The sequence below is a fragment of the Electrona antarctica genome, assembly GCF_951216825.1.
Source record: "Electrona antarctica genome assembly, contig: scaffold_197, whole genome shotgun sequence".
NCBI lineage: Eukaryota > Metazoa > Chordata > Actinopteri > Myctophiformes > Myctophidae > Electrona > Electrona antarctica.
In genome coordinates this window covers 150,960-167,431 of record NW_027638559.1, presented here as the reverse complement: position 1 = coordinate 167,431, position 16,472 = coordinate 150,960, and the positions used below count along the sequence as shown (strand labels likewise).

At 43.4% G+C, this 16,472-nt stretch overlaps 1 protein-coding gene across 1 annotated transcript in view; it reads right to left on the bottom strand.

Moving 5' to 3' along the window:
• The window catches only part of LOC306917944 (voltage-dependent T-type calcium channel subunit alpha-1H-like), a gene marked incomplete at its 3' end in the record, with an annotated part of 134,368 nt that overhangs the window by 92,228 nt on the left and 25,668 nt on the right, over positions 1–16,472 (bottom strand). The window contains 3 exon segments of the mRNA XM_079530847.1: positions 11,473–11,622; positions 11,654–11,698; positions 11,700–11,820. Coding sequence (XP_079386973.1) covers positions 11,473–11,622; positions 11,654–11,698; positions 11,700–11,820 — 316 coding nt within the window.

The following is a 16,472-nucleotide window of genomic DNA, read 5'->3' as shown; positions in this document are numbered from 1 at the left end:
CACACACACACACAGTAGCAAACATACAAAGACAGGCACACACATTATAAACAGGAAGGAACCACTTGAAGCATTCGGGCAGAAATGCATTTCCAATACTCTAAATTCTATTCTAATGTGCAGTAAGAAGGCCTTCAGTGTCTCTCAATCCCATTAACTCAGTGTGTGTGTGTGTGTGTGTGTGTGTGTGTGTGTGTGTGTGTGTGTGTGTGTGTGTGTGTGTGTGTGTGTGTGTGTGTGTGTGTGTGTTGCATAATGCAAACACTGGTACATAATTCATGAATCATAAACATAATGCACCTACACAGCAAAATCCTCCATGTTAATTTACCTCTGAGGGTGTAAAAGTGGACCCAAATGGATCCAGCACACGCACGCACGCACGCACACACGCACGCACGCACACACGCACGCACGCACGCACGCACGCACGCACGCACGCACGCACGCACGCACGCACGCACGCACGCACTAAAATGCTTCCTCTGCAGCAGATGAACACAGAGCTGAAGAGCGGAAACACCCTGTCTGACTCTTTTCCACATGACAGACAGACAGACAGACAGACAGACAGACAGACAGACAGACAGACAGACAGACAGACAGACAGACAGACAGACAGACAGACAGACAGACAGACAGACAGACAGACAGACAGACAGACAGACAGACAGACAGACAGACAGACAGACAGACAGACAGACAGACTAGTGAAATACATTCACCTCCTGACCTAGACTGAATTCACCGCACTGACTTAAAGGTAGCGTATTTTGTCAAAAGGTTTATCACTGCGCAAAAAGCTTGGAATACGGATGTGTATATTACAGGAAACTCCCGTTAATCTTTCCAACAAACTCCCGTAAACTCCCGAATTATACCATCACACCTGTATATTACCGTATATTACATGTATATGCTGCTAAACTTGAGGTTTACGGGCAAAATACAGTTCCCGTAATTGCCCGTTAACTCCTCTTTTCACGCAGTATTAAATCACTATATTGTGATAGTAATCATTGCTAGAGAGTGTTTGTTCAGTAACAGGAGTCTCCATGTCTCTCCAGCTCTTAAACAGAAAACACATTTTCAGCTAATCAGGAGAGTAGCCATTTATCAGCTTAATCTTTATAGTGTTCCAGTTCCAATTTTGTCCGCTCACTTTTTTGTGTCACTTTACAAGTCCACATGTTTAATCTGGATCCTAACTGCGATCTCTATCCTGACTGGATAAAATTGGTACCGCAACCTGCAAATGTATTTTCTGTTTAACCCATTTTGGGCGGGAACCCCTTTTGGTGTTATATGTTATGCTTTAGCTATTGAAAAATAGCAGATCTACAAGCTCATAGCGCGCCACCGAGTGGCGCGCTACGATCTTGTAGGTCTGCTATTTTTGAAAAATCAAAGAACGACTGACATAGAAACATAGCTTTTTCAGAAAACTGTCAGGATGTAGAAGACATTTTTAGAATCTGATCTCAGGTCAAAATGGGGTAATAAAATGCTGGAGAGACATGGAGACAGCTGTTACTGAATACTATCACAATACAGAGCTTTTTAATACTTATTTTAACGAAAGAAAATTACCCTACTTTTAAGGCTTAAAGTGTAGTGAAATGAAAAATACGTTTTTCACACTTTTAGACCATCTCCGTGGTCATCATATGAGCATACCTAACAATGGATGCCAAAAAAATGGGAAAATTCTCATTTTTGTGTGTTTTTATATCAAAAGTCCATACAAATATTTTTTGTATTACTTCCTGAAAACGAAAACGTGCTGCGTGATGACGTGTCGAGGCCCACATCGATAAAAGCCAATACAAATGAAGCTCACCCGTATCCTCTCCATATGTGCGCATCCGTGCAGCACAGCTGCTATTGATTACAGAAATCCTCCGTTTTTATTCCCATTCCAGATAACATCCAGACAGTGTATTACTCAACTTAATCATCACGCTAAAATATGTATCCGAAAACATTATAGGGTAGAAATAAGCCACATAACAGTAAACTGGTACAGCTGGCCGTCTATTTGATTTGTAAACAAACACACACCACGCTGCTGCGTATAGCATAGCAACAGTCCCTAGCTACCATCCCATCGCCTGAAGGGATGCGACGCTCTGATTGGTTCAGAAACTTCATAGCGGTGTTTCAACTTGAGACCGTCTGAAACTTCAAAATAAAATGTCCACCATTTCCGTTTCACTACGCCTTTAACCCATTTTGGGGCGGGAACCCCTTTTGGTGTTAGCATTATGTTATGCTTTAGCTATTGAGAAATAGCAGATCTACAAGCTCATAGCGCGCCACCGAGTGGCGCGCTATGAGCTTGTAGGTCTGCTATTTTTGAAAAATCAAAGAACGACTGACATAGAAACATAGCTTTTTCAGAAAACTGTCAGGATGTAGAAGACATTTTTAGAATCTGATCTCAGGCCAAAATGGGGTAATAAAATGCTGGAGAGACATGGAGACAGCTGTTACTGAATACTATCACAATACAGAGCTTTTTAATACTTATTTTAACCAAAGAAAATTACCCTACTTTTAAGGCTTAAAGGTGTAGTGAAATAAAAAATACGTTTTTCACACTTTTAGACCATCTCCGTGGTCATCATATGAGCATACCTAACAATGGATGCCAAAAAAATTGGAAAATTCTCATTTTTGTGTGTTTTTATATCAAAAGTCCATACAAATATTTTTTGTATTACTTCCTGAAAACGAAAACGTGCTGCGTGATGACGTGTCGAGGCCCACATCGATAAAAGCCAATACAAATGAAGCTCACCCGTATCCTCTCCATATGTGCGCATCCGTGCAGCACAGCTGCTATTGATTACAGAAATCCTCCGTTTTTATTCCCATTCCAGATAACATCCAGACAGTGTATTACTCAACTTAATCATCACGCTAAAATATGTATCTGAAAACATTATAGGGTAGAAATAAGCCACATAACAGTAAACTGGTACAGCTGGCCGTCTATTTGATTTGTAAACAAACACACACCGCGCTGCTGCGTATAGCATAGCAACAGTCCCTAGCTACCGTCCCATCGCCTGAAGGGATGCAACGCTCTGATTGGTTCAGAAACTTCATAGCGGTGTTTCAACTTGAGACCGTCTGAAACTTCAAAAATAAAATGTCCACCATTTCCGTTTCACTACGCCTTTAACCCATTTTGGGCGGGAACCCCTTTTGGTGTTAGCATTATGTTATGCTTTAGCTATTGAAAAATAGCAGATCTACAAGCTCATAGCGCGCCACCGAGTGGCGCGCTACGAGCTTGTAGGTCTGCTATTTTTGAAAAATCAAAGAACGACTGACATAGAAACATAGCTTTTTCAGAAAACTGTCAGGATGTAGAAGACATTTTTAGAATCTGATCTCAGGCCAAAATGGGGTAATAAAATGCTGGAGAGACATGGAGACAGCTGTTACTGAATACTATCACAATACAGAGCTTTTTAATACTTATTTTAACCAAAGAAAATTACCCTACTTTTAAGGCTTAAACCCTCTATTCTTAGTATAAACGGGTTAACTTAACAGACAACTGTAATTGTTTTCTGCCACGGCCAAATCTCTTGGCCAAGAAACAGTACTTTGTAGCACGACGGTGCAGCCGTGTCGAAAATAGCAGACCTACAAGCTCACAACGTGGCTTGTAGGTCGACTGTGGCTCAAGAGGTAGAGCAGGTCGTCCAATGATCCATGGGTCGGCGGTTCGAATCCCGGCTCCTCCTGTCTACATGTCGAAGTGTCCTTGGGCAAGACACTGAACCCCAAATTGCTCCCGATGTGCTGGTTGGTACCTTGCATGGCTTCCGCCGCAATCGGTGTATGAATGTGTGTGTGAATGGGTGAATGTAATGCACGATCTATGTAAAGCACCTTGGATAAAGGCGCTATATAAATGCACCATTTACCATTTACCATTTACAACGTGTCACGGATGGCGACACGTTGTGTCTGCTATTTTCGCCGTGTGACACTGTCGTGCGGCAGGCCATAAACAAGTAAGAGGCGCAAACGCGGGAAGCGAACGCAGCTCGTAAATTGCAATAACAATTAGAATAAATTACGTACTTTTTAAGGTTTTTTAAGTTAAGTTTTTTTAAATTAAATGTTTTTTTAAGTTATTTTTTTAGTGTGTGTATGTGTGTGTGCGTGTTTCTTTTTTAGGTTTTTTTTTTTTAAAGTTTTTTAAGTTAAGTTTTGTTTTAAGTTAAGTTTTTTTTTAAGTTTTTCCTTTTTAAGTTTTTCCTTTTTAAGTTTTTTTTTTAAGTTAAGTTTTTTTTTTAAGTTAAGTTTTTTGTGTGTGTGTGCATGCGTGCGTGTGTGTGTGTGTGTGTGTGTGTGTGTGTGTGTGTGTGTGTGTGTGTGTGCGCGCGTGCATGTGTGTGTGTGTTTTTGTGTGTGATACAGCTGCGCCCTCTGGTGGTGGGCGGGTGGTGTTACAGCGTGACACACAGACAGACAGACAGACATGATCTGCTGGGTCTCATAGTAAATGCTCACTGCGTTCGCAATCACTGCGTTCGCAATTAGGCTTAACAGTCACACTACAGTAATTCATATTTTCTCAGCATATTTGTTTTTCAACCAACGAAACAAATCAATGCTCAGTGGAACAGAAGACCGGGCATGTCTCCATGTGATGTGTTCAGACATAATTGTCGCTGTCAGCCAGAAGCCGTATTGTCCACAACCGCTGCTTGTCTGTGAATAGAACAAAGAACCTGTACGTGCTCTAACAGATAGCTATGATGTAGTCAGAAGTTCTTGTTAGAAACTCACAAGCAGACATAACCACTTTGACATCCCTATTTTGGGCATGCCATCATAGGCTACTTTAGAATAAAATAGGGCATTGATAAGGCATATTAACAACATTGAACTCTTGTTGTGAATTGTATGTTTCGCTCCAGGCTTCAACATGTTACAACTGGAGACTTTGGCTACACTGAACATAATGATTATAATAAATAGAGTATACCTCTTTAATTCTGCAGGGTAGAGTTTCGGTTTTCGGCTTCACCCAGCAGACAGCTGCTCAGGTGGTCATATAGAGTGCTTGGGAGTTGGGAGTATAAGTGTCTTGTTCATGGACACCTCGACACTGTACTGTAGGTCCCCTAGTATTTCCCTCCACACGTTTGCCAAAACAGACGATGAACAAGAACGCCCCAGGTTAAGTAGCCTCCGTCCCAGCCTTACTCATCTGCAAAAAGCCTGGTCACAATATAAGGCAGAGATTGCATAGCCGGAAGTATCGGTCCGGAACATCCGTCGGATGTATTTCCCCCAGATACGATATTTTTTTTCCACCAATCACAACACTTGTTTCATACACGGATCTGTAAAGCATCAACGACGTCATTTCCTTGAGCGGTACTTCCGCCACATTCCAGCAATGCACTCTAGGTGCGTAAACTCCTTGGGTCCAAACGGTCGCAAGGAGTTACATGGTGACCCTTTGGTGTGGATTGGGCCATTTAATTCCAATCGTTGAATCACTTGGGACAACGTGGGACGACCGTGCCTCAACGTGCAACAGGACATATCACACTGCTGGGACAACGCTAAAACCGCCTCGACCCTTTGGTGTGGTTAGGGCTTAAGTCTTGCCCAGCGTGAAGGTTAAGTGGAAGGAAACCGATATGCTGACCTGTCATTGGTGTGCTTAAGTGGAATGAAGAGCGCATAATGAGCTGTCATTGGTGCGTTTAAGTGGAATGAAGAGCGCATACTGAGCGGTCATTGGTGAATTACCAATGACACCCGCCCCCCCCCCCCCCTCCACAAATTCACCTCACCTCTATTAGAGGCTTGTAGCGTACTCGCACGCGTGTGTATGTGTCTGTTCGCGTGCTGCGTGTCTGTGTGCACGTGAGAAAGTAATGTGCATGAGCCTCGTTGCGTCGGGGGTCAATAGTAATTAACCTACAGGCTGACGGACAGATTGGCCCAATAACCCTGCGATGCCCCCGCGCTGCCACTTTCCTCTCGTCCTCATTCTTTATGTCTTCCACGCTCTCCCCATTACCTCTCCCCTCTCTCTCTCTCTCTCTCTCTCTCTCTCTCTCTCTCTCTCTCTCTCTCCCTCCCTCACCACGCGTTAACCCGTTTGGACCTGCGGCCGATTCTAAAAATGTCTTCTAATTCCTAGCAGTTTTCTGAAGAACAAAAACACTTATGCTAATATATCAGCCTTGCTGAAAAGGACCCCCTTTCTGTGTGGAGTTTGCATGTTCTCCCCATGTCCCAGGCCTAGGGTAGGTAGGTAGGTACCCTCACAAAAAGCATGCAGTAATCCTGGTCTCTAAACTGGCTCCCCCTGGCCAGCCGGGGCGCCTGAACAAATAGTTTGGAATAGCGTGTTTCTTCCACGCTCTACGTCCTACGGGGGTAACTTCCCCCTGTCAGGTGATAAGAAGCGGCCTGCTCACTCCTCATGCATTGAAGGAAGCATGAAAGCTCAGGTCAGGGCTCTCCCCAGGTTGGCAGAGGGAGAGTAGCGCCCAGCATTACAGCTTAGGCAATTGGCACCGGGTGAAAAAATGGGTTACAAAATCGTGGGATAAAAAAATTAAGAGGGGAAAAAAAAGGACCCCCAGAATCATAATGCATAATCGCAATGCATTTTTGCTTTAACCCCTTTTGGTGTTAGCATTATGTTATGTTTTAGCTATTGAAAAATAGCAGATCTACAAGCTCATAGCGCGCCACCGAGTGGGGCGCTACGAGCTTGTAGGTCTGCTATTTTTGAAAAATCGAAGAACCACTGACATAGAAACATAGCTTTTTCCGAAAACTGTCAGGATGTAGAAGACATCTTTAGAATCTGATTTCAGGTCAAAATGGGTTAAAAGATAGATACATCTCCAAAGATCTCAAAGCACACACGCTTGTATATCTGCTATTTTTGAATAGCAAACCAATGTGCTATATCCTCCAACTTGGATGTGGCCATGCAGCTCACCATGTCGGGGAATTCCACACTATTGGATTGAGCTCTTTCTCTTCCCCCCCCCCCCCCCCCCCCCCCTGCTTCCTCTGCCATAGTGTCCATCCTTTTCTCCCACTCTCCCATTCGCTATCCCCCCATATACCCTCCGTCCCCTCCATCACACTCTCAGAGATAAAAAAGTTCTCTGTCACATTTCATTCAATTCGGTCTTACCTCCCGGGGGTCAAACCGCTGACCTCCGCAACCAACCCATGTTCAGCACAACATAACAAACAGCATGTCTTGCTAACTGATACAGTTGCCGCTCAACATTACAATGGCTTGGATTTCATTTTTTCATGCAGCTTGAGCTGCCGGGGTGACTGCAGGGTGACAGTAGGATGACAGTGGGGTCCAGGATGACTCCCCCCCCCCCCCCCCCCCCCCCCATCCCCCCCACCCACCTCGCTCCCCACCTCCCAGCTTTCACATTTGTGACCAGATTTGACTGAGAGCCTGCCATCGCGCAAATTCCAGCTTTTCACCAGAGTAGAAAAACTTTTTTTTATTTATTTTTCCAAAATGATAGCACAGGCAGACTCTTCACATACTAGAGCATGTCTGAAATAAGTGTCAGAGCTGAAATCAACATGTAAATATGAAATAAATGCTTAAACATGTAGCTAGGTGTAATGTTAGAGACCACAGAAGTGAACCTTTCAAGCCTGTTTTCTCAACTCACTGTTTTCTGCAAGACATTACTCTATAAGCCATATCTCCAAAACTGGTGGGCCAAACTGAACAACCAATATGTCAAGTTGAAGCTATGATTCCCTGCTTTCACATGACATGAAAAAACTAAAATTCAAAAAAATCCAATGGCAGTCCCTCAGTCAAATTTGGTCACATTTAAACCCAGTAAAGTCCTCTGCTATTTAATGCCAAGTTGAATAAAGTGGTAAAGTGGAAACTCTGAAGACCTGACAGACCTGACAGTGTCCCCACAGCAGATGCCGTGGGGAACAGAGAACCTCACTTTGTCTCGCGCTAAGTCTATGTCTGCTTTGGTCACGCCATCTATTTTCTCTTTATCTCTCACCACCGATCTGTTGAGCGAACGTCTGACTTGCAGATGTTAGATGGGATGTAGTTATACACTCTGCTTTCAACTGCAGCAATCAGGGGAAGCAAATTGAAGAGAGCCTGTACTCTGTCTGATGCTAACTGGAGCCATAGCTCCAGTTATAGCTCGGTTATACGCAGCTGACATCATTTTTCTGTTGCTCTCTCTCACATCTCTTGGTCGCAACAACAACCTCTGCCTTTCCGAGTTCCTGTTCCGTCGCTGTTCATTCGCTCCCTCACTATCCCTCTCTCCTCCTCTCCGAAGCCTGATTTTATCGTTTATTTTGTCGTACGTCGGTGTGGTACAATGAAAATAGCAGACCGACGAATCCGCGAGCTTGAAGTTCGCGACTCTCTCGCATGGCGAAGTATAAATCAGTGTTGTTTTTTACAGCAAAATTTAGATTTTAGTTTCAGTCATAGTCTTTTGAATAGTTTTCATTTAGTTTTAGTCACATTGTAGTCACCTGGAATGCTAGCCTAGTTTTAGTTGACAAAATATCATACGATTTTAGTCGACTAAATCCACAGTGGATTTAGACGACTAAAGTGTATTCTGGCGCGCCTTGATGCCGTCGTAATGACGTGTGTTTTTACACTACACGCCGATCTACAAGCTTACGAGCTTGTAGATCGCCTATTTTCAGCGTGCAACCAGGTGTAAAATGACTAAAATGACTTTTAATTGTTGACAAAATTGTCAATGTATTTAGTCTTAGTCATCCTAGCTTCGTTTTCATTTAGTTTCCATTTACTTTTCGTCCGTGAAAAAAAGTTAGTCGACGAACATTTTTCGTCCTAGTTTTGTTCAGCTTTTACTCAGCCTGTCTGTCTGTCTCGGACAGCCTCTCTCTTTTCCTTCAATCACTGCTCTCTCCTCTTGACATTTTTCTCTTGACACAACCCCCCCTCCCCCTCCCCCCGCCCCTCCGTGTCACTCTTTATATATATTTTTTGTGTGCATTCAAGCACTTTCTTTCTTTTCATTGTGATGTAGAAAGAACACCGCTCTCACTCGGGCTGACAAAAAAATGTTATTCTGTTCAGGATGTCCTTTTGAAGAATCCTGGGTATGCATATAAAAGTCCACCTGACGCACGCGCGGCGCACGCCCGCACACTCCAATCATGGCTACACAAGCTACATATCCACCAATGGATAACACACACGCACGCACGCACGCACACATGCACACATGCACACATGCACAAACATGATCTTACTGGTATCTCACAATATCTCACAAATACACACAACCCCCCCCCCCCCCCCCCCCCCCACACACACACACACACACACAAAGTATACCAAATCGTATAACTGCCCAGATAAGAAATCTCATTTCAGCCACAAAGAGGTGCTCGCTGTGCTCTTCAAAAAGACACATAAATACAATCTGAGATAACACACGCACGCTCACACGCTCACACAAGCTTGCATGCGTGTCTGTCTGTAATGTATATCTGTCCCAAGTATGTATGTGCGCCGTTTGTGTCCGTTTCAACTGTGACTGCATATTTAGTCTGCATGTGGAACACAGGTTCTGTGTGCAAATTCATACTCTTGCTAATGTGTGTGAAACTGAGGGGAGAGAGAGAGAGAGAGAGAGAGAGAGAGAGAGAGAGAGAGAGAGAGAGAGAGAGAGAGAGAGAGAGAGAGAGTCATTCAGGGTGAATCAGAGCTATTAGTATGAGGAGGGCAGATCAATCAGCTGATTGGGAGTCACATCACAACACTTTGCAGATGGTCCCAGCCTCCTGGGAACATAATACTCATTAAATGTACATTTACACACCTCCACTCATCATCATTCACCAATCACTAACCTATTAACTCTGTGTGTATGTGTGTGCGTGTATGTGTGCGTGCGTCCGTGCGTGCGTGCGTGCGTGCGTGCGCCATGCGTGCGTCGTGCACGTGTCTTGTTGTACTTGTTTGTATTGTCTTCATTAGAAGGCGGGTGAAAGTGACATCCAACCGTTTTTCTGTAGTTTCTTTGAAAGTGTCCATGTCTCGGAGCCATAGAGTAGAATCAGTCCTAAATATTTTTACTTTTAACATCTTACTAAGCTGGGATGACCAGATCTTATGCATGTCATTGCAGGCTGACCAGACCATACCCTTTCCTAGTTTGAAAGTCCTTTTGGGAAGAAGATATATATGAACCCAAATACTTGCAGTCATCAACCCGTTTCAGAGGAGTGTTGTTAAGTGTTTTTATAATGTGGTTATTGTTGGATTTGCATATGTTTACGTATTCAGTTTTCGTCTCGTTGAGATAAAGACCAACACAGTTGGAGGCCTGCTCAAGAGACTGAAGGAGAGCCTGAGCGTATTCCAAAGATACAAGCATGAGCTCAGTCCGGGGCTCTCCCCAGGTTGGCAGAGAGAGAGATAGTAGCGCCCAGTATTACAGCTTAGGCAATTGGCACCAGGTGAAAAATGTGTCACAAAATTGTGGGATCGAAATTTAGGGGGGGGGAAACAGTTAGTGAAAATAGCAGGTCTAGAGGAACAGGTTTTGAACATACAAGGTTTCCACCCGACAGGAAACGATTTGATATAGGTCCTTAAAATCTACTGTGAGTTAAATGAATACTGTGAATGTTTCTGGGATTAGGCAGTGTTTAGCCGGGTGAAGTCAGCGTGGCGGGTTACACTATTGCCCTCCCCTCCCCCTCCCATTCTTACAGTAGCTCTCTCTCTCTCTCTCTGGCTCCCTCTTCAAACCATGTATTTTTAGAACGTCCATGTCCCAAATCTGTCATGATGCCACGCTGCCTTCTTCCGCTGTCCTGCGAACACAGCCTCCAAATAGGAACACTTGAGGAAATTGTTTACAAAGTCCCCCATGCAGCGTTCAGTGGGAAAGCATGCTTTTATCTAGCTATCCTAACTCAGCACTCCCAGACCCATCGGATCCATGCTGGCTACAGTATACGTATACACAAAAGTCCTCTGTGTTCATTTAGCCATTTGTAACAGAGAGTGTAAAATATTGAACCAACTCAGAGTAAATGTTGTTCCCTTTCTTTAACATTAAGGTGTTAACTTAACTTCTGATTCACCTTCTGCACTATAAGCGGGTTAGAGCCGCTTCAACATGAAGTCTGATTGGCTCCCGGGCAGGCATAGTTTTATTGAGGTTAAGGTTAGGTTTAGGTTTAGGCATACTGTAGTTGCAAAAACGAGAACTGTCAATCACGGCGACTACTAGCAGGGATTTCCTAGAACTGCGGTGATCCATAATAACGCGCCCATGTATGCTCGCTGTAGACGTGTGTGCTTATAAATGCATGTTTTCTATACATGTCAATACACTGCATATTTCTCTATCCACACATCCATGTGTATGTCTGCTTGTATGCACAGTAAGGTCTCACCTGGAATATTGCTATCCAGGCGTAGGCGATGTTGTCAAAGTTGACCGACCCCTTGTGGGGGTTGAAATCCCCCGGGCGACACACGTTGTAGTACTGGTTCCAGTTCACGCAGCCGCCGTTTCCGCCGGCTCCTCCTCCCCCCCCCGCCCCCTACGCCGGGGGGCGGTTCCGTCAGGGCCACGCCCCCCCGGGGCGGGGCGGCCAGCGAGCACTCTGCCCCGCCGTCGCTGTACGGGGGGCACGTCGTGGCAGCGGAGCATTCCGTTCTCCCGCGGCGCCGAGCAGATGAACGGGCTCTCCTCGCCTTCCTCGGACATATAATAGGGACTTATGGACAGGTTGTATAGCCTGTAAGGACAAGGACACACACTGGGTTAGAGGCTGTGACTTATGGACAGGTTGTATAGCCTGTAAGGACAAGGACACACACTGGGTTAGAGGCTGTGGGCCCTATTATGCGTGTCTTAAGTACCAGGTCTTATGACTTAACTTAAGACCTGGAGGCGTGGTCAATGCTGTTTGGCCACTCAGAATAGCCAAATGGCATTGATCACGCCTCCAGGTCTTAAGTTAGGTAATAAGACCTGGTACTTAAGACATGCATAATAGGGCCCTGTGAGTTAAATGAGTTCAATAAGTACAGGCACTTAAAAAAACGCTCTATATAGACCCACTAGTTCCCAAAAACTTCACACGTCATGCCATTGGCAAAACAGTGGATTATATTATCAGTAATTTGTCAGAACATTGTCAGTGAGAAAGGAGGGCAAAGGTGTTGTTATGTCAATGCTATTCAGATGTGTTGAAGTGTTGAAAAGGGACACTTGTTTTCAGTAACAAAGGAGAAGAATTAGGAAGGCTAAACAGTGAACAGAACGTTGGGAAAACAAGTATTTCCAGAAAAAATAAATGCAAGAAAAGTACAGGAAAACCTAAAGTGTTGGAATGGCACCTCTGTATTTGTCCGCGGACTAAAAAAAAAGGTTCTATAGTGTTTTATATACTGTATACAACTCATGCCACTGCCCCATCTCTAGGGATAATAATAATAATAATAATAATATTATTATTATCTCTAGGGATAATAATAATAATATTATTATTATCTCTAGGGATGTCCCGATCACGTTTTTTGCTCCCCATCCGATTCCAATCATTTGATTGTGAGCATCTGCCGATACCGATTTTTCCCATATCACAATAGTACAATATCCCAAATCACAGACAATATCCAGTCTAATATCATGATATGATATGATATGATATGATATAATATTGATACTAGGGATGTTCCGATCACGTTTTTTGGCGCCCGATCCGATCATTTGAAAATGATGTGATCGGCCCCGATTTCCGATCACCTGTTCCGATCGGGACAACCCTACCCATCTCCAAACACACATATGTAATGCGCCACGTTGGATTGACAACGGTGAGTAAGGAAGCTGTAAAAAGCGTTGAAAGTACACCACATGAGATGAGGTTTTCAAGGTTTTCACAAAAGGGGGGAAACAAGAAAATGTGATGGATATATGTCTCTCACCTCAAACTTTAGCAATGGATTGTGTAGATGTTTTTCATCAAATCATGTTCTCTTTTCACGTGAATGTTTTTTCAATCAGCAACTTTTGAAAATAAAACCATTTCCTCTATGCTTCTTACCCATTGCATAGCGATTAACCCACTCTGGGCGAGAACCCCTTTTGGTGTTTTTAACATTATGTTATAATTTAGCTATTGAAAAATAGCAGATCTACAAGCTCATAGCGCGCCACTGAGTGGCGCGCTATGAGCTATTTATTTCAGAAAACTGGAGGATTTGGAAGAAACTTTTTAAATTTCGAGGTCAGGCCTAAATGGGTTAAATCGCACTTGAGTTCAAGCAAGGATTGCCACACAACAACCACATTTAACATCAGTCATATTGATCTATTAGAAACTCTACAGAATGTCTGCCTTAATATCACAGACAAAAGATCATATCCTCCAACTCCCGCTGTGATTCAATATTTGCAATTCAATAAAGATATGTCAACACAGCATGACAACAAATAAGACGTGAACTGCTATAAAACAAAAGAAAATATAGGACATGCACATTAATCATGCAAGATCATTATAGGAATCAGTAATCAGCATAATAATGACATGGCAATTAGAAGTTCCCCCACAGTTAACCACAAGCACTACTCCAAAAACAGCCAAAGTATGCCGATCTACGTACAGTACAAGCTCACAACATTGTGATGCATTGTGATGCATTGCGAAGGTGATTTCCCATTGTTTACTATCTTTGAAACGTTGTCTATGCCACATTTAAAGTGGATACGGTCACGGTTACTTGCCCCCCCTGACGACAAGCAAAATAAATAAGGCTCCTCCAACTTCTGCTGACAACAGTCAGTTTCTTCTGTCAATGAATATTAAAAAGCGATTATTGTACTACTAGTCTAAAGAACTTATCATCCTCAATGGGCCTCATGCACCAATAAGTTCCTAACTTTTCCTCTTACATTTCTTCCTAAGTGAATTCCTAAGAGAAGTCCAGTCAGATTCATGAAACGTTCTTAAGTAGGCATAATTGTTCCTAAGCATGTTCTTATGATGATGAATCCAAATCCTCGTAACTTGAAGGGGTGTGCCAGTTCATTCAAATGATCATAGGTAGACGCCCCACATATCCTAATTAGCATCATAATTACCATAGGGAACCGCCCCACCAATCCCATATAAGGCATTGGGAATTCACTTTCCTACCTGTGTTCACCCAGGTGGGTGTGGTTTTGCGTGACTCCATGGCCTTGCCTGCAGTCACACCTGTGTGTGATTGCAGCACACAGAAATCACAGGACCTCACACATAGAAATAAAGTTGAGTGAAGTCAAGAATACCTAAACTAAAGTCTAAATATGGTGGAACACCAGACTCCAAACATTAAAAATCAATAATACTGTGGAGGTACTGAAGTGAACAGAAATTTTCAATATTTCAATATTTTCAATATTCATGAATGTATTTTATTATTTATCTCACAATAGTCAACTTGGGGGGGATGATGGCGGGTGCATGGGGTGGGGGTTATGTGGTGGGTATGGTGCGTTTGTTTGGGTTGGGTTGTGAACTCTAAACCAGTGGTTCTCAAACATTTTCATGTCAAGGACCCCCAAATTGACATGCATTCTGCAGACCCCCATATGAAAATATTTTCTGCTAGGGAAATGTTTTGAAGATTTATCAAAATGTAGCTGATCTACAAGCTCAAAATGGGCAGTAATGGGACGCGTTTGTGAGCTTGTGGATTGGCTATTTTCAAAGTATAAAATGGGATTAAAGTGGTAAAATGTTCCATATTTTGCTGTGGACTGCCTGGAACTTCCTCAAGGACCCCTTGAGGTCCTCAGACCAAACTTTGAGCATCATGCAGATGGCGCTGTTTTTCCTTTATGTTTTCAGATTGCACTTAAGAACGAAAAAGGCACCCTAAGAGTGCTCCACAGTGTGCGTAGATTATGTTCTTACCTACGAACAAATCACAGCTAAGAAAAGATTGAGGGATCCCAAAACCTTCTTAAAAACTTCCTAAGTGGGTCTAAGAACAAATTTCCTCTTAAGAACTTCTTAAGAACGGTTGGCGCATGAGGCCCAATGCTAGTCGTCTTCTTCCTCGTCTTGTTCTAGAGCTCAAAGTGACTTGTACTGTATTATATTAGTCTGCTTTGTCCTCTTGTTCTAGAGCAGTGGTTTTCAACCCTTTTCATATCAAGGCCCATTATTTATTCTGCATTTGAACCACGGACCTAACCTGACTCCACCAGATGGGGCAGCAGAGAGTACACTGGGTTCCCCCCTCCTGCTCCCATCTGGGAACTCTCAGGCAGACTAGATGCTCCGGCCACCAAACGGCCTGGCCAATCAGCGGCAGCTAGAGGCGGGATCAAGGCATACACAGTTCCCCCCTCCGGAGCAGGAGGGGGGAACCCAGTGTACTCTCTGCTGCCCCATCTGGCGGAGTCAGGTTACCACGGACCACCATCTGATGACATTTAGCCTCGCAGATCCAAAACAGAAAAATGTCTTGTTGTTGAATAAGATTTTGCCCACAATTCCATGCTCTGTATGTATCAATGTGGTACCATTAGGAGAGACAACAGGCAAACGTTGATCAAAAATAACAATTATTTTATATTTCCCTAATTGGGTAGACTTCTTGTAAATGTATTAATGCAGATGTTTAACAATAATTAAACTCTTGAGAGTGTGAAATGAAACCAAATTTGGTTTCATTTTACACTCTCAAGAGTTGAAGATCTATAAGGGTTAGGGTGACCAAATGTCCCTCTTTGTGTGGGACAGTCCCTCAATTCCAAGACTTTTCAGGCATCCCACAAATTGAGACCCAGCTGTCCCACATTGTGACTGACAGGCATGTTCAAATTAGTCCTATAATAGTTGGCTTTCTGTTGTAAAGCTCACATTGTCTCTTGTCATGCAAGATGTGCTTTTAAGCCTGTTAAAATAGGCTACGGCACCAAATCGGGCCATACCACCCATGACCAAAATTATCATTTTAAAACAAAATATGAGATGCCAGAGCAGTTTAATCACAAAATGCTAGGCAATATTAGGCATATGGTCGAATATGACATCAAGGTATTAAATAGCAACTTAAGTAATACAGGTATGTTGCGAACCCCATCCCACTTGTCCCACACAAGATATACTTCTGTCCCTGAACTGAACAGTTTGGATCTGGTCACCCTAATAAGGGTCCATTTAGATTTCTCCATCATTTAGCTGGGGACCACCTGGAACCCCCTCAAAGACCACTGGTGGTCCCCGGACCACTGCTTGAGAACCACTGTTCTAGAGCTCAAAGTGACTTGTACAGAACGTTATGTGTTAACCCATTCTGAACGAGAACCCCTTTTGGTGTTTTAACTAAGTATTATGTTATACTTTAGCTATTGAAAAATAACAGATCTACAAGCTCGTAGCGCGCC